We start from the raw sequence: 19,696 nt of genomic DNA, 5'->3' as shown, positions 1-19,696 counted from the left end.
AGCACATCTTTTCTTGGTGATGTCTTGGAAAGCATTTCCTAGAAAAACGATATGATTTTCACTGTCCTTCTGGTGGTTCTGATTCTGAAAGATTAGCACATATTGTATATAGGTTTGGATGAGATCAGTCCTGTAAATGTGACAAGACTGCAAGCTTACCCTAATGGATTTTTCCCCCAAGTTATACATTTCTTCAGACATTATGGTAGTGTAAGTGCTAGCTGGAAACCACTAATTGAAAAATGCCATTCATGTTATTATTGGTGTTACACACACTGAAGATCATTGTCTCCCCAACTTTTGTGTAAACAGAAGCTCCAGAGTGCTTGTACAGATTCACTTTCACTTAGTGTTGAAAATTGTACAAGAAGACCAGATTTGGTGACAACAGAAACAAATTGTTAAAAAAGGGAAAGCATAGAGAATAGAGGTATTATACTCCCATTTTCTGTGGAGGGGAATAAATACATTAACAACAATACAACTTAATAAAAGGAATAAAGATAAAACAGAGCAAAACTACTAATAATCAGAAATGTGTTTGTGAAATACACAAGTAAATGATTCTGTTTTTTTATCTGCATCGATGCAGTGTTATATGGGATACAGTAGTCTTTTATCTGAATGACCTGAATTAGAGGCAGACACATTCTACAGTACAACTAAAATCAACAACTGAAATGAGTTTTGACATCCCAGTCCAGACCACTGTCACCATGTATTTTGCCCATTATTAACATTCTGCTTTCATCTTTCTCCCAGCTAATCTGGGTTCAGCATTGTACATTGCAGCAGGGCTACCCCAGATGCGGAGTAACGAAGATGGAGCCCCACTCCTATTCGAGGTGGAAGAGGCAGTTCAGCACAGCCAATCAGCCTGCCAGCATGTCTCTCTCTGACAAACAGTAGGAAACCAAAGTACTTCGACAAACAAAAACAGTGCAAACTCTCCATTTTGAGATTCCAGGGGTCTGAAGGTGTGAAGCAGCAGTGATAACCACACCACAGCTAACTATCATGAGTGTGTTTCTAATCTTTGTCTGTGATTCTAGAGGCCAAAGGACTCACATCGAAGAAGACAGTAGCAATCCTGTTATCAGGAGTCTGAGCTGGGCAGGAATAAAACACTGTTCAAGGATCTGCTCTATAAAGTAGCATTTGTTATTTATTTGGCTAACACTTTTATTGAAAGCAGCTTACAGGTGAGCATTTTACTGAAGTGATCTGAGTGGAACTCCTTACTATAAGGGTACAAACTAACCAAAACTCCAATTCTAGGATCGGCAAAACAAAAGATTTTCCAAGTAATTTGTTTCATTTTCTTAAGCAATCCCATAAACACTGCAATGGCAGAAACTCATTTTTTCTGCAATGTCACTGTCTACCCAAACAGTCCGGAAACAGTTATTGCAGGATACTGGAATGTGTCTGTCTCCATCATGCTTTTGGAGGGGTTCCAGTTGTTATTGGCTGAAAACGCTTTTCCTTCTGTTCTGTTACTTTAAGTTTTATAATACTAAAAAAAGGGACAGAAAAGACAGTAATGCAACATTTTGCCACCATTCACGCTATCACATACTCAACTTTGTTATATATAATTTAATATGTATTATTTTCAGGAATTATATTTATAGAAGGACAAGTGCATCAAATCAAACTGGGCTATATGGTTATCCTAAAATCAGAAGTTAGCAATAACAAAAATCTGAATTTAAAATTCTTATTCTAGGTGTGTAAGGACTGATGTTGAGAAACTAAAGGAAAGGACTGTAAACATGCTGAGAGAGTAAAATACTAAATACCAATGTATGAATACAGGTAGAATCACCGTATACTGTAACACTCCATAAAGAAGAGGCAGAAGGTGGACGTTTCAGCAGTTTTCTTTTATCGTTAAGAAACGAAACCCAGTAGCTGTAGGAAGTAAGACTCGTCAGTTCTCTTTTTGGGCAGTGGTAACAGTCACGCTTCACAGACAAATTGAGCAATCCTTACATTACTCTTCGCCAGGCGATGGGAGGGGCGAGCTTTGGCAAAAGAGCTCAACTCAGAGAAGAAGCCCGTCTCTCCAAGAACGAGTAGCGCGTGTGGGGGTGTTTTTTTTATTAAGTTAACACTTTATTAACGGAACAGAAAAGTATTAATCAACAAGTAAGGAATCGTGAAACAAACATCGGGTATCTGTTAGTTTATCTTGGTCAATTCTTGATGTTTGGCTGTGGAAAACTTGGAAATTAGTTGGATTTTGCTCTCCTGTACCTAAACCAAGAGAGAAGGCTCACCTTAGGTACAGTATATCTTTTTTGTGTATTGTTTCTTTTGACGTATTTTGATATTAACGGTTGGTAGTCACGTAAAATATTTCATATTAATAAATGTGAAGGTGTTTGCATACGGAATGATGTATAACACTAGAACTTAGATTAACAACAAGATTAATACAATATTACAAAACATTTTTTCCGTGACATCGCTTGTCTATTAGTGTTGCTTATTGTAGTTAGGATATATTTTACATTCTCATATATCTGTTAAGGCTGCAAAAGATTGCTGCGGTAAAAGATTTGTGTGATTTGTTAAAAAACTATTTAGGTTCTAAACGCGTCGCGCATACAGTACGCTTCTAAATTGAATATAAACGTCGTCCCTCTTTTTCGTGAATGAAATAAAATAATGCATGGAATCGTGTGAGCGAAATTTAGGGAACGCAGTTTAACTTTTTCCCTAATGCATGAGACAGTTTATTTCTTTAAGCTGATAAATGTATGTTTTATGAAGTTGAACGTTAATGTACGACTCCCGAAAAGATAAATTAACTTGTTTATGTTTAAACTGGGATTTTAAACTGCAAATCAACAGGAATTAAATGTGACGTTTAGAGCCCTTAATAAAATGTCCTTATGTTGACTTTTCCTAAAAATCGCCAGATGGCCTGCACCTATTTTATTTGGAATTACCTAACTGTTTGGAGCTCCATTTACTTTCGTATCATCGGCAAATTTGATACACTTATTTTTCTAAATATAGGACAGTCCCTAGCGCATGAGTTTACAGTCATGGAGATGGTCATTTCCATTAATCACTACAGTATGTGTAGTTAAACGGGAGGTTGTTCAATGAAGTCATTTAGAGATCATCTGCTGCGTATCCAATACAGGGTCGAGGGGAGCTGAAGCCTATCCTGTCCATAATTGGACGCGATGCACGCAGGCAGACACACACAGACACAAATACAAACATGCACACTATCCTTGCAAACAAAGGATACACCCTGGACAAGATGACTGTCAATCGCAGTGCTCTGGCACAAGCATGCACACTGTCAAACCAGGGCCAGTTTTCCTAGAATCCAATTAACCTACTTGTATGTTTGTGGACTGTGGGAGGAAACAGGAGCACCTGGTGAAAACAGGGAGAACAAACGCCACACAGATAGCACCCCAGGAATTGAACCCAGGCCCCAATGCTTTGAGGCAGCAATGCTAAACACTGTGCCATCCTGATTCAGAGATCACTTAGCACAATAATCAGAATATCTTTTAAATCTGAAGAACCAGAGCTCCCTTAATTGACCAGATGACTTATTTTTGGTGTCCCTGTTTTATAAATAACTTGTCTTTAAGGTCACAAGATTAACTGTACTGGGGTTCTCCATCATTATAGACTCCTTCCCTATATCATCAAATGACTGTAGAAACATCAGTCCTAAACCCGATCCCTTTAAAATCCCCAAAATGACCTCATTCCAGTCTGAAGCAACTACTACTTTATTAACAAATTCTTTATCCGTGTGCAAGTATTTACATTATCTTGAATTCCTAGAGTTTCCAGTTTTTCTATTAGGTTTTTCTTCTACAATTCAAAAAAAGTTACAGTGGAGATCTTGTCATTTGTCCCACCAAATTTGAATTGCTTCTAGTTTTGCTATAATCAATCATTGTTTTATTTTTTCTTGGCTTCACGGTATTATTTTGAAAACATGGAATAATTTTTATAAACACTCAGATCTCATTTTTACGCACATTTCCACACCTCAACATCACGTATGGAATATCTATAGTGTATGCTCCTATATCCTGTGTGGTTCACATTGTACTTGTCAGTGTTGGATTTCATTTTCCATGTGTCAGGGCACTCGGTGTTTCATAGCTTCTTGCAAGTTTCTTGCTGATGAGTCTGTGTTTGCCACTCCGCTTGTGTTTGTATCATCTACAAGTTATACTTTGTTAATATTTTTTACATATATTTAAACATATATTAAAGTTTGCTAAATGTATCCAAATCTAAATCTTTTATTTTAAAAGTGGGCAAAAAAGGACCCCATTGTACACCACTGGTTGAAGCTGCCCAGTTAGACTTCTGTAAGATGACTTGCTGTTTCCTCTTAGTAAAGCACATTTTGATCCATGTACATACATTAGCTTGTATTCCTGTAGCAATTAATGCATGGCTTATAGCTTTTAATGAGGGCCCTTGTCAAATTCTTTCATGTAATCTATATACAGTATATCCTCTAAGATGTTTTAAAGGTTAGTGCAATGTTTTAGTTACAATACAATTTGGCTTTAACCTGCTTCACTAAAAGCTGACCTCCTGGATATAGCATGAGGTGGCTGGGACCCCAATGCAGACTAAGGAAGGACCAAGGGGCAGCTGCCTCTTTTGGGATGACATATGCGAGGAAGAGAAGCGGATTACATGGAGTATTTATCATGTTTTAGGTGAGGAAGTGATGTCAGGAGGGATTACGAATTACTGACGACTGAGGCTTATTGAACTTGGCTGTTGTAGTCCCACCCAAACGTTCGTTATAAATTCCATTTAGTTTGCTCTTGTGCTCTTTGGAAACTGTCCTTTTTTTTGCTTGATGAGTCCACAATTACCCAGTTCCAAGGTAATGGTTGTTCTAAAAACCACAGAAAAGTGCTGGTTGGCTGTCAGGGGCTGAATGCCATTGGTCAAAAGTCACTAGTGGTTTGTGTGTATGAATCTTGAGTGCCTAATGCATGAAGGTTCTCTTGGAGGGATTTCGGCCTGTCGATATTCATCTGTCTTAACCACTCAGCAGTTTCATAGCTTTCACTATGTGTACAGCACAAAAATGGAAGGAAAGTCGGGGCATCACAATTCTGTACTGACTTTAACTATTGTGCGACTATCATAGACACTTCGCATTGTTCTAGAAGTGGTTTCATTTTGGAAGAGCTAGGCTGTATTTTTGGAGTTACTCATGGACCACTTGGAGTCTAGCCATGGCCCAGAAGTGGTCTGCAGACCGCAGCTTGGAAAACACTGAAAACAGATGAAACAAACTTTTTGAAGAGACTTGGGAGTTCATGGTGACTTATTATTATTGTCCTGTTCCAGGCAATTTGGAGAAGCAATTAAAAAAACCCAATAATGTACTAGGGAATATAGTGAAGATATAGATTATATAGCAGTAGAACTGGATTCAAAAGAAGTAACAATAAGGTTATACAATGCTTTAGTTAGACTTTACTTAGAATAATGTTTGTAATAATAGTTTTTGTGCTATAAAAAGGACCTTACTGCCTTAGAAAAGTTCAGAGAAGGGTAACCAGTCTATTCCAGGTCTAATGTCATACATAGATTAAAAGAACTGACTCTCTTAAATCTAGAACATACCGGATTACGAGGGGACAACACAGAAGTATTTAGAATCATGAATTGACAAAGGTATGCAGAGCACAAGGCATGTATTTCCAATTGGCCCTTACCAATCATGGCCTCCTAATAATCCCCTTCTATGAATTGGCTACATTACTCTGCTCTCCTCCCCACTGATAGCTGATGTGTGGTGAGCGTTCTGGCGCACTATGGCTGCCGTCGCATCATCCAGGTGGATGCTGCACATTGGTGGTGGTGGAGGGGAGACCCCATTACCTGTAAAGTGCTTTGAGTGGAGTGTCCAGAAAAGCGCTATATAAGTGTAAGCTATTATTATTATTATTATTATTATTATTATTATTATTATTATTATTATTACAAAGGGTGATACAGTCGGTGCCTGGAACAAGCTACCAAGTCCTGTTTGCTGAAACTGATTCCATGAAAACCTATAAGAAATGGCTAGTACGATCCTCAGGAAAATAAATAACAATGGATTGAATGACCACCTTAATACATATTTATGTAAACAGTATTTAATTTTGTTATGTGTTATGTATAACTCAATAGATTTAATTTTGTTTGAACAAAATCTTCGGTAAGTCATTTTACATAGGCTATTTAATTCAAATATGTTTTCTAAATTATAGGTTAACATGAAGCTATTAATATTTTCGATGATTATACTAATGTTAATCCATGAAACAAGGTACAGTACATAACTTAGTACTCATTGAGTTGAAAAAACACAAATCAACAGTTCAGTTCACAGAATTTCTAACCTGTTTTCCTACAATATTTTTGCTAAAATATATCTAAATTTATTTTTAAACAAACTAAAATACAAAAATACATTTTTGAAGGTAATGCTTTATATTTCTGAAAGAAGAATGAACATTTTTTTTCAACTAAAACATGTGCAAGATATATGAACATTACAGCATAAATAAGCATGTGAAAGTGAGTATTCATTAACAATGTATTACCACAGAACATGAAACAAAGTTATTTTAAAGCTTGACAATAAAAGTGGTCTAAATGGTAAATGTTTTATGCTGACAAGAACAGCCCACAGTAACATTGTTCGTTTGGCCATAAAATATTATAGTAGCCAAGGTAAATGTCATTCCACACGCTGCCATCCGTATCCTCTTCTTCCTGATTCTGAAGAGTGTTTGAAGTGGACTTTGTCACCCAGCCAGTCTCCAAAAAACAGGAAAAATGTGAAAAGGAAAGCTGTAGGAAAATAAAAGAAGTCCAAGGACAATACATTAATAGTCCAGCACTCCTAAGCACTTACAGTACAGTATATTTGTTTGCTAATATTGTTTTTTTTTGTTTGCATGTATTTACATAGTTAAATAAATGTGTTAAATCTCTTAAGCAGTGACATTTTGATTTTTGCTTTCTTTGGTGTTGTGTATCTGAAAGGCTTCAACACTACAGTCTTTTGGAAGCAGAATCAGAACTTTGTCTGATAATGTCCCAGAAGGGCTCTGCTGGTTACGTCACTGACTTTGCTAGTACCTTATATTAGTGAACTCTTTTACTTCCGGGGAAACTGGCCAAATCTGGAACTGAATGCTGAAACGATTAAACCAAGTTCTGTTATAGTATTTTGACATGTGTCAAATGTAAATAATGGCTATGTAAATGGCTGTGAAAGGAAAATTGTGCCTGATCCATAAATCTAAAAATGTTAAAACAAAAGATAGGACCAGCATCTTTTTGATAAACCTGATTGTGTTGCCCTTTTGTAAATAATTAAGCTAAGAATACACTAGAATATAATGAAGGGTTCGCTGCAGAAAGTAGCAATATATAATTAACTCTACCTAATAATATACATACAGTAAACTTCCATATATTGTAACCTGATATATCACCTTGTAATAAGTTAGATTGTTATTGTAGTGCATCGCTAAGCAACGCATTACCCTAAGCACCGATAATATACAATGGTTGCATTGTATAGGAATAGATGGTTAAACCAAAATGTTTTTTTCAATATTAACCTTTGTGAGAAAGAGAATTAAAAGTGTCATTTATCCTGTATGAAAATGCATTTGAGTTTCTGGTAGATAGAAGATCATTAAATGCATCTTTGCATTCAGTACAGGCCTATTTCCCTTAGACGTACTGAGGTTTTCACACAGCCCTGCCCTTAAGGCTTAATAAGGGAGGGTGTGGGAATTTCTACGTCCTTAATCACCCTGTTCTTTGTAAGACTGTAAACAAGGCTGTCGCCTGTTCTAAATTACCTGGGCTCGCCTCTTTCCAGGGTCCCCAGGTTAAACCTGTCTGAAATTATTCATGTGACTATTTTCTTCATCAATATTTATTTCTTGTTCCTCTCCCTCTCTGTCACTGAGACCAGTGCACTTGGTCTCTAGCTAAATAATGAAGTTAATGCTTTGTTATCAGGCCAGGTTTCTTACTAAAGTAAAGAAATGGTGAAAATGTCACCTTAAATGCCCTAAGCAATTTAAATACCTTGTTTCTGTGTTGATGAGAGAGTATTTGTTTAAAATGATCCTCTGCCTTTTATGTTTATTTTACTGAAGTGATTTAGCCACTGCAATTTTTTATATCCACAGTGACCTTTCTGGTTTGTTCTTTTCTGACCATTGAAATCTCTTCAAAGTATCCGGCGAGGGATTTCTTTTTTAATGTGTGCAGAAAGACCTCTATGAATAGAGTACAAGAACTATTAATGGAAAGTTGTTTTCTGACCTTGAGCTTGAATTACTAAGAGTGTGGAAAAAAACCATACAGGAATTAGTTTGTCAGTGCTGTCAATATGTACACTCACTCACTTGCGCAGTTCTGTAGACATGACCTTTCGTCCTGGTCTGATGTCAGATAGAGCAACTCGCGTTAACATGTAACAAGTTTCAAAACTTTAGTTCATTTGTCTGAAAGAATTAAGGTAGTGTTTCAAGCTATTTTCTCAAGAAATAGCTTCTTTATTCATACATATTCATAGTTTTTAAAACATATCAAATGTCTTATATACAGTACCTTTAAAGACAGTTGGAACATTAATAATGACCAATTAACATACTAGTTATTTCAGTTCTCCAGCACGGATTTGAATAGCCTTAGTGATTTTTGTGAGCTCGCAGAAAAGACATTTCATTTCCAGCAACTACTGCTGCAAGCTGTATTCTTGTGCATTTGATAAATAGACTTAGATTTGATTTGATTTGATTTTGATTTGAGATGCATCAATTATATTTAAAAGCTCATAAGGTATTGATTTTAAAAAAAGGGAAACCACTTTTTAGATGCCATATTCAGATGCTACAGAATTTGTAATATGTACTGGGAAGCACATAGGTTGGTCGATTTTCTTTTATTTGCCTTTACCCCGAACAGAGAAAAAGACCAGGCAGAAGAAGCTTAAACATCCATCATTTGACACACTAAACAAGAACACGATCTCAGGAGGTGGCATAGATCATGAATGGTAGAATCATTATGACCTGTAACATTGATGGATTTTTCCTTTGAAGGAAAACAGTTAATCCTTCATAAAAAATCTAGCTCCTCATTTTATAGTGTTTTATTTTACATTTTACAAGTAAAATATTTCAAAACAGTATCCATCTTTGTTTCAGTGGAAATTTTGGTGTGCAGAAGTTTCTTCAGCCAAGACACGGTTCACTTGCTTGACATCCAGGGATTATTAAAAAAACAGTGTTATGTGCTTGAAGCTGCAGCGTGCAGTGAATTGGCATGATGCTTAGTCATTTACTGAAGGGCAACACAATTAGCTTTATCAAAACGATGCTGGTCCTGTCTTTTGTTTGAACATTTTTAGATTTATGGATCAGGCACAATTTTCCTTTCAGATAAGGAAAAGAATAAGAATCTGTGATTTTCAGTCCCAAGAAACAAGGGTGATGTTGATCAGTGGTGATATTTGAAACTCTGTACAATAAATTAATATGTACTGTAAGTAGGGTAGTCACTTGTTTTGTACTCCATCCTTGAATGTGTATTTTCTTTAGATGTCTGAATTTTTCATGATCCATTTCTGCAGATTGTTGTGACCTTACTTTGTAGAAAGAAATAGCTGTCCTGTTTACCAAATTTAGCTTGTTAATTTACCTTGAGCCGTACCCCCATTGCCTATTCAAAGATCCATATTCTATTATTCGGGTTCTGTTGCTATCTTTAAATCATCTGCAAATTAGCCCCTTTGAAAGTTTGTCTTGATGGATTGCATTTTGCCATAAATTCGCTACTGCTTGATCAGCTCTTCTTCAATTTTTACCTCACCTTTGTTGTGCATTATTACTGAACATTACCATGATACACTGTGAGAAATGTTTCTTAGGGCAGTTTACAGTATTCTTAGGGTCCAGTCCAATAAAGAGCAGTTAAAGGCATGTTGAAATCACAGGGGAAAACAGCCAAACAGAAATTTTGATAAACGTCTGAAACAATCAGCCAACTAAGGATAAATTAGATGGGTTTTCCACTCTTCAGTCTTTCACTGTTCATAACTTAAAAGAGACTATTCAAACCTATCAGAAACAAACAGCAAACTTGGGAGCTGACGGGTTTTGATAATATCTTTCTTTATCATCAAGCGGACAGGCCATTGAATTTTAGCCAATCTCTTTTTGACACAGTTGTACTTTTACTCGTTTAATTAATCAACAGCTTTTCTGTTCCTCTGAGTGAAAACAAAGTTTTCACTAAAACAACAACACAGTAATCCCAGCAACTGATTTACAGCTGTTCTTTATACATGAGAGGAAGACATTTTTTCCAAACGAAATATTGCAAGTCAACACACAATATACAAAGTCTGTTTACTGAACACAGCTGTGACAAGGATGAGTGGTGTGGTTTGAACTCATGGTAAATGTGTTTTGAAATTAATTGTTTACGAAAGATGCAAGTAATAAAGGTGTCAGACAAAGTATTTTTCAAATTCAATATCTTAAATTTTCTGCTGGGTTTATCATTCCTGGGGTGAATTATTATGTGAAAAGATCCTTCTACTGATTTGTCTGTCTTTTAGAATATACTTTATGACTCACCAAAAATATAGGTTGAGCATAAACCAATGAATATTTTAATAAGCAAAGTGTGAGTCAACATTTTGTAAAGGTTTAATTTGTACCTTTAGCTTGGCTACAAAAGTCATGTGTAAAAAAAAACAGGGATGTATTTTATATTAAAGCCACATTGCATTGTGCATATGTAAGATCATAATTTTATTTTGTTTTTCTTTCAGAACCCAAGTACATATTCAAAAAATATGAAAACTTAAACATTTTTGAAATTGTTTCTGTTCTCCGTAGTGTCAACAAAAATATTGAATTTATTTAGTTTGAATTAATTGTTGAAAGATATACAGTAGTCCGTGCAGGTGAGGCTGCACATTGGTGGTGGTGGAGGGGAGACCCCATTACCATTAAAGCGCTTTGAGTGGAGTATCCAGAAAAGTGCTATATAAGTGTAAGCAATTATTATTAATTATTATTATCCATCCTGTCATCAGAGACAAGCTACCTGTTAGTTGTGTTCAATTGGTCCAGTTTCACTTTGTATTGGAGCTGTAAAAATTGTAATTCAACATCCAAAAAGTGGCACATCTTAGCTCCATCTTATCTGTTTGCTAAACCCTTGCCTGTTGTCGTATTCTTAGGAATTAAGAATTGTAGTAATTGCCAAAGTGTAACTCGAAACTGAAGATGACAAGTTTCTTTAGTTTTAGAGCTACAAGTTGTGTTTTAGGAGTTGCCTGAAGGAGATCAGAGATTATTTAGTTCAGATTCTTGTAATAATATTTTTTTTACTTTATATAGCAGTTTTCTTAACACATCATCAGAAGGTGTAATGAAACAGTACAGACAGATACACGCACATAAATGTAATAAATTAAACAGAATTAAAAGCAAGCACATAAAAGTAACGTTTAACACTTTTATAGCAGTTACTTCATTTAATATGTGCTAGGAGATTATTCCACAGCCTCAGAGCAAGAGAAAACAATGTACAATCTCTCAGCATTTGAAGCCTGGTTTTAGGACTGAAAGAAGGTCAGAGTCCAAAGAGCACAAAAGATATGGAATTGTGTAGGGAGCTAACGATTCATTGATATGCTCAGGATCTAAACCATTCAAGGCCTCAAAACTGAGCTCTCAAAACTTGAGAATTTTGGATTTCACAGGGAACCAGTGCAAAGAAGCTGAGGACATGAAATTCTCATGCGGTTTTTATTTGAGCAGCTGAGCTCTGAACATGCTGCAACGTGTTAAGAACTGCATACTCTAGAAAGCACTGTATTACAATATTCAAGCCTGCAAAAGGCAAAAATAATTTTTAATGTTATGTTTAAACATCTCTCGAGGTGGAAAAAACAGTGATAAGTCTCCTCTTTTGATCTTAATTTGTATAAACCTTCAGTTTTAATTCCTGGAATATTGGTACAATTTAAGAATTTCTTAGAAGAATTAGTAGATATTCATACTTCATACTGTAAAAGGGATAAGAACACATAAACATCTGACATAATTTCTGAAAAGATCAGTATACAAAGTTTCAAGGTTATGGCTTGAATGGTCCTTCTACAATTGTAAGCCATTTATTCATGGTAAGTGTCTGGGCAACTCATAATGTATCCCAGAAGCACAGGCGGTAAGGTGGAACTACATCGACAAGGTTAGAGGTACTAGTTAAACTACCAGAAATGTCTCTGGGAGGTGGGAAGAAACCAGAGGACCTGGTGAATATTCTTGCAAATATTTGAAGAACATGCAAGCTTCAGACTGAAGGTGCCCCAGTGCAGAATTGAACCCAGATCCCAAGAACTATGAGGTAGCAGCCCTGACTGTTATGCTGCCGTGTCACGTGATTTGAATATGAAATGTCACATGGTAATTTAATATCTACAGCTTTAGTCTAGGCTGTCTTTAGGCTGTTTTTGGAAAATTAGTTCCAGATCTAGTTTCTAAGAGACAAATCAGAGGTGGTGAGGTTCAGACCTGTTGTTCTGAAATAATCTTGTGTATTTTGTGTACCTCAAAACCTCACGACAGCCTCTATTAGCAGTGTTTTATTCTGCTGTTGTATATTTGTTTATTATGGTATAGTTGTACAGTATATTATTGTACATTGTTAATGGGTGTTTAGTTTTATCTCTGACTGAATTGAATGCTTGTTGAATGCATGTATAGACAGTTTATGTAAGTATCCTCTTGCCACAGTATCTTTTTCTATAAGCTATGCATTGTTTTGCATAAGTTAATATAAAATAGAAACAAGATTAGTTATTTGGTGATGATCACTTTAAATTAGCAATGCAAAACTTTATCTGGGTAAACTATTACAAGCCAGGTACAGCTTTTTAAAAAGTCTTATTCTGCATGTACAGGCACTCACAGAAATATGATTTAGGGTACTGCGTATAAGTTACATTTACCTTGATGTTAATTTTTTCTTCTCTCTCCTCTTCATCTTTCTGCAGTGATCGCTAAGCAATGCTCAAGATGAATAACAGGACTTGCCCTTCCAGGTTTGCAGCCTGTAGGTAACAGACAAGACTCCAAGACTTCACCTTCACCAGCACTCTTAGCTGAGATGCTCGGAAAGGCCACATTTTTTGTGACTTACATCTGGATGCTAAGCCTATCAGTCTTAGCTCAGGACGGCTGCCCCCCAGTTCCCTCCATAAATGTAAATTTTTCAGTTACGTACACCTTGCCTTTTTTCCAGACGGAGACTCGTATACAAAACATTTTGGCTGATCCAGACAACAATGACATTTATGTGGCTTCACGGAACATTATTGAAACTGTAAATGCCAGTCTTGACAAGTTATGGGAATTGCGTACTGGTCCAGTGGGCAGCTCTCAGTGTGAGATCTGCAACTTATGTGACATTGAAAAGGACCCCAGTATTTTGGAGGACACTGATAACCAAGCTCTTTTTCTGGATCCATTTTTAAATTACTTGTATACATGTGGGAGTTCCCAATATGGCATCTGCTACTTTCATGACATTGGAAATGGATTACCTTCCTCCTCCAAGTGCCTCTATAAAAATGGGTCAAATTCACCATCTAATTGTCCAGACTGTGTGGCTAGCCCATTGGGTACAAAGGTCACAATCGTGGAAGAAGGCAAGACTGCATTTATTTTTGTGGCGGCCACTGTGGACCAGAAAGTAACACAGAAATATGGCAGAAAATCCATATCGGTCAGACGGCCGTTAGCTACTGAAGATGGCTTTTACACCGATGTGCGGGGACTGACTGTTCGTCCTGAGTTCTTGGAGTCCTACCCCATTGAATACATTTACAGCTTCTCCACAACCGATTTTGTCTACTTCTTATCCGTGCAGAGGGAGAGCGTCGATAACGCCAATTCCCCCTTTCAGACGCGGCTGGGCCGCCTCCCTCGCCATGAGTGGGAGGTGCGCCGTTACCGCGAGGTGGTTTTAGAATGCCGCTTTGAGCCTAAGCGGCGGAGGAGAGAAATTTTAAGAGACGTGGTCTACAACGCCCTGCAGGCCGCCCACTTCGGGAGGGTGGGCAAAGAGCTGGCAGAAGAGCTGGGGGTGGAGCAGGATGCTGACATCCTATATGGGGTGTTTGCGGTGACCCACCCAGAGACTGGGAAGCCCCTTCCTGATTCTGCTCTATGCGCCTTCCCCATGGAGAAGGTCAACAAAGCCATAGAGGAGGGAGTGGAAGACTGCTGCACCACTGGGCCAGAACGCCTCTCCCGTGGGCTCTGCTACTTTCAGCACTGTGAGAACTGCCCGCATGAGGTACAGTACAGTAGGTCACGTCACCCTGACCACTTCCTGCCGAACTGGGACCCCTGGGGTTAAACAAAGTAGGCATAAAAAAACAGTTGGGATGCATGGTTTTTAGTTTTTCAGTACCAAAATTATTTTGCAAACTGCGTGTTCAAGACCGGGCTACAGCTTCCTGGTCGCCCTGCTTTATGTATTCTGCTGAATACATAATACTTTATTGAGCTTTCAGTTCAATTTGTAGTTTGTTACCTGGATCAGCTCTTAAACTGAAAGAGGTTTTAAGTGAACTGGAATTTTGTTAAGTCTTTGGAATCTCCACATTTATAATCTAACCTATTATTATTATTCATATTTTTTCTTTATATAATTTGTTAGAATACAATAATAAATATTATTTGAGGCATAATTAAATAGATGAGTGCTCAGCTAGAATCTAAGCAATGAAATCCAGGAGACAGGATTGGGAATGTCCAGAGAAGTCCAGGTTTAAGGGGTTTGGACTATCATAACCAGAGCATGCTCACTGACGAAGATGGGAACATGACGAACAGGAAGTTTGGGCAAGCCTAGACGAGTGAGGAGGTGCTGTGTAATGTATTGGAGTACAGAAGGGGTGGACTGAGAGATGAATTGAGTAATTTCCTCATCGGTGGCAGGCACAGGGCTGGGTGTGGACTGTTTACCTTTCCTTTCTCCAGTGATATATGCTTAACAAACAATTCTACAGGGGAACGTAAGAGATGCAATGCTGCTTTTCCATTTTTAACAGGCTTACATGATGTAAAGTTGTTGTAAGTTGGAATTGAAAGTTACACAGGTACACAGCCTCAAGCAGTCTTGTGTTGTCACACTGAGGTTTGCATGAGCCTTCTGTGGCATGTCTCGCAAATACCTATTTTTACATGCGTCATAAGCTCCTTTTTGAAGTAGACCAGGCTGATGTTTAGCCTCACCACTGAGATTTCTGCAGCCAGGTGCTTTATTCTTCAAAGCACTGTAAAATGTCATTCTTATCCATGATGTCACTTGTGTTTGTTTTGTAAAAGTTTAAGCCTAAATAAGCTCTCTTGGCAGATCTTTTGAACTGAGGGGAATAGAAGCCTAATGCTAAAAAAGCTGTTCTCCTCCTCCAGTGCTTGTGTTCATAATGCTCTTTTCCTTTCAACAGCAAAAACAATTGTGATATTTAAGTACATACAGTATGTGGGCAACATGGTAGTGCAGTGGTTAACATTGCTTCCTTGCAGCTCTGGAGCCCTGGGTTCAATTCAGGACATAGGCTGCTATTGGCATGGAGTTCATATGTTCTCCACTTGTTCGCTGGGTGCTTCAGTTTACTCCCACAGTCCAAAAGCGTAATGGTAGCCAAGTTAATTGGCTTCTAAGAAAATCCTGACATGAGTGTGTCCCTGTATGTGTCTGTAGGTGCCAGGACTGGCATGTCATCCAGGGTGTACCCTGTCTTGTGCCCATTGCTTGCTGAGATTTGCTTTGGCTCCCCCATGAGTGTTTTGGAAGATGCAGTTAGAAAATGGATGGATGGAAGTACAGATATCTAGTTCACAAATTATAAGCCTACTGTACGTATTAGCTGAAAGTGGATTTACTTTTCCTGCTGATCTTATGCAGTGCAAAGGCACACTTTCACTTTTACTGCCTGATTATAATTTTCCATGCTGCTTTGTTCCAGGTAGACACTGTTCCTTACTATTTTCCTTTATTCTTTTAAAACAGTTTTCTTTCCTCAAAAACAGAGGGTACAGGTACAGGTCCAGAGGGGATGACTGGCCCATGGTGAACATTGTCAGACTCTGTACATTTTCCATAACTGTGACGTACTGCATGGAGTGATTGTATAGCACTCGGGTGAACTTAAAGTACTCAAGCCTTTTATCAACTCTGAAAGATAAACTAAGAAATGTTGGAATGCAGAGGGCGTGGCCCAGTCTTTGGGAAACTTTAGATAAGTATGTAGAAACAAGTTCAGTATAACTTGCGATTTGAATATTAGTCATGGACGCCTGTGAATACCAAGCGTTCTTAGACTGTTTAAGCACGTCTGATTTGTTGCACAGGAACAAGTGGTAAAGGACAGTTAAAAACAAGGAAGAAGTTCGTTTTTTACTATTTGTGAAGATATGGTAATGTGCTTGTCCCATAGCAGAGAGAATATTGTTTTAAAACCTCAATTATTTTCTCTAACATTTTAAAATCTTATTGGTTGTGAAGTTGTACACACAATTGGGGGAGCAAGGTGTCTCAGATCACTTGAGTGTGGTGATTGAATTCCCAGGATGCATTACCTTGCATCCTTCCACGTTCCTATTGGAAAACTGAGGCATTGTTTACAATTCTTCCCATACCTGTAGAATCTTAACCAAATGAACAGGGTGTCCATGTTTTGAGCCACAATCCGCACTTCCTACTCTCTTGTCCTACAACATTTTCAAAAGAGTAACAGTCAGTGCCCAAGGTATTTGACCCTCTGCAATCCTTGCGTTGATGGCACCAACAATCTGTCACGCCCTGTACTCCTAGAGGGCGCTCTTCTTCTGTCCTGTTCCTAGTCCCCTGTGATTATCCGTGTCTTTCAGGTGAGTCTTGTTGTCTAGCCTATTTACTTCCTGTGTCTGCTCTGCTCCTGGCTCAGCATTGAGGGTATGGATGTCCTGAGACCCAACTAGCACCCGGTCACTTCTGTCCGTGGCCTGAAGGCATAGGTTTCTTTACCGACATCATCTCAGCTAAATTTCTAAGTGTTTTTTATGCTTGTGTTTTAATCTCTTGTATTGCAAATCAATCTCTGCTTTGTGATGTGTATGAAACATGCCAGAATTCTTCCTTTATTGTTTTTTGTATACTCTAAATGTTTTATGTCTTAAAACTGGAATTTAGACTTAAATATGGTTGCCTTTGTGTTATGTTATGAGCCTGGGCTAACCCCCGTGTTGCCCCTTTTACCGCCACGCATACGGTCTTTACTGCTCTCCTTGTCATTCCACGGCTTGCCCTCCTGACATCCCTAATTTGCACAGTTCTGGAAGTGAGATGCTCCAGATCCTGCTTCTCCCCCAGACAGCAATATTTATGAACCTGACATGCTGTACATATACAATGATGCTCGAAAGTGGCACTGATCTTTTCTAAAGACCATGTGTTTGTTAAATTGAGGTAACTTTGAGGTTTCTTTTTTGTCTTCCCTTCCATGTTTCCTGAACATAGGCTAATTTTGTGCTTTCAGCCAACAGCTTAATAACCTGGCTCAAATTCTAATATATTACCTGTTGTATAATGAAAATTTTTACACTGCCTGTCAAGTTAGCTTTCAGATGTCTAATGTACATACTTTTATAAGCCACGTCTCTGAGCATGGAGCAGCAGACTCTTAAAAGGTTTCGTCAGACATCTGTCGGGTGTGAACTCTATAAACAAATGTAGGAGACTAATGCAAATGTTGGGACTGTTTTTTGCCATTAACTCAAGAGAATTTTCTCAGAGGTGCCTAAGAAATGCCAAGTTCAACGGCTTGATTTTTAATGGCAGTGTTAAAGCTGCCCTGTAGCTGTAAGAGGATGGAAAATGTACATATAAAGCTGTAGTTAATGCATACTTAACATGAAGTAAAATGAAACGGTAGTCAAGAAATGGAACAAACTAGAGTCTACCTTGTTTGCTGGATGACCTTGTCTATCCAAAAGGAAACGAAAAGGACATCTTGCAAAAAAATAGTTTTATACTTGACAAAGGAAAGCACAACATTTGTTGTTGATATAACCATGATTAAAATGAATTATAGTGCAGACATCCCAACCTACAGTACATCTCTGCAAAACACCTGTGGGGCTCATGTCCTTCTTTTGTTGTAATTTCAATTTATTTCCCAAAATGCTTGTTTTCCTCAATATAGTACCCAATGATGATTCCAGTGACCTGCAGTTAACAGGTCTATAAATTTTCTTAGGGCCACTTAAACATACTGTACCAGGACATTTCACCATTGGAATTCACATTCCTATATAATTGTTTTCCATTTAGAAACACAATTTGGAAATTTAATGAGCAAAAGTCCCTTTTGAAATGTCTGTTGTGCAGAAGAAATACCCTAAGTCCAATGCAGTGCTTTTGCCTTCTGTCCATGTCTGTACTCTTCAAAATGACAGAATATGGAGAGAGCTGCAGGGAAAACCATTTTTTGCTGGATAATTCTAAAGAAATCTATTTGTTCTTAACATATAAGGGGACAGGAACCAGAGAAGATTCAGGAGATTAAGGCATTTGTTATACCAAATTTAAATACAAATGCTCCTTGGTTTATATAAAACTACACTTACACAAATGCAACTTTTAATAAAACCACTGTAATTTTTTTTTCCCAGGGAACTGCTCAGGATCATGTCAGGCTTCTTTAAATACAACGTCCTTAAACAACTTCTGCTATTTACTTCTGCTACTTCTGCTATTTAATCCATTAGTTTTGTTTTCATTCTACAGAGCATGTTTAATCCAAGCATGATTTTTGTTCATTTCATTACAAAGTATATTCATTACATATTAAAAAATAAGTTCAATAGCAATTAAGGCTCAAGTTAGAAATCGGACTTACAGAACAGTTTCCTCTTACATAAGACGAGGGCTGTCTGTACTGTATAGTTTGCCAGTAGTTTCCTAATAATAGAAATATAGAGTAAACATTACATGTAGAAACTTATTTAGATTTACAAAATTAAATTGCAAATCTATTTGTTCCTGAAACAGTTGGGATCTTGAGTTCTTAAGATGGAGGTCTTTAAGAAGATCATATCTTTAAACATTTAAATTCAAGTTTGAGTTTCTGTAACACCACTGTTATGACTATTGATATACGGTATTGTGAGGGGTTAATCTCTCCATGAACTTAAACCTGTCGTGTGTTTGCATAGATATAATTTTTGGGGGGGGACCTTGATTTACACCTCAGAAGGAAGTAGGCACGTTAAAGCAGGCTTGCCGACACATTAACTCTGGCAATCGAGTTTTAAGAGGGTGTGAAGAGGTAGTGCTGACAGCAGAAGTGATTCACTGGGAAAGGGGACAGAGCGTGCCTGTGGAATGAGTGTGCTCATTGTTGACAATTTATAATGCTGATATGGGCTTTTCTGAAGTGTGAGGTGGAGTTCTTGATTATGTAATTGGGAGAGTGTGAATTGGCAGTGCCCTTTTACACCATGGCCGCGAGAAAAGTTTGAGCATTTGTTTTATTGGTTCTTAGTATGTCAGCTATTGAAAAGGAAAACAACAGCAATAATGA

The 19,696-nt window shown here is 37.6% G+C and overlaps 1 protein-coding gene across 2 annotated transcripts in view; it reads left to right on the top strand.

Annotated features, from left to right (window-relative positions):
• Nucleotides 1-2,019: 2,019 nt before the first annotated feature.
• mst1rb (macrophage stimulating 1 receptor b) overlaps nucleotides 2,020-19,696 on the top strand; it is a 36,023-nt gene continuing 18,346 nt past the window's right edge. Inside the window, exons 1-2 of one of the 2 annotated variants that reach the window (XM_088636428.1) lie at nucleotides 2,020-2,287; nucleotides 13,115-14,418. In XM_088636428.1, coding sequence (XP_088492554.1) covers nucleotides 13,228-14,418 — 1,191 coding nt within the window. In that variant the 5' untranslated portion in view covers nucleotides 2,020-2,287; nucleotides 13,115-13,227. The remainder of the gene's footprint in view (nucleotides 2,288-13,114; nucleotides 14,419-19,696) is intronic. The other variant, XM_088636429.1, reaches the window with a different exon arrangement.

Source organism: Lepisosteus platostomus, chromosome 6 (genome assembly GCF_059453375.1).
Source record: "Lepisosteus platostomus isolate fLepPlt1 chromosome 6, fLepPlt1.hap1, whole genome shotgun sequence".
Lineage (NCBI taxonomy): Eukaryota > Metazoa > Chordata > Actinopteri > Semionotiformes > Lepisosteidae > Lepisosteus > Lepisosteus platostomus.
The sequence above is the reverse complement of the archived record's forward strand: the minus strand, read 5'-3'. Positions and strand labels throughout refer to the sequence as shown.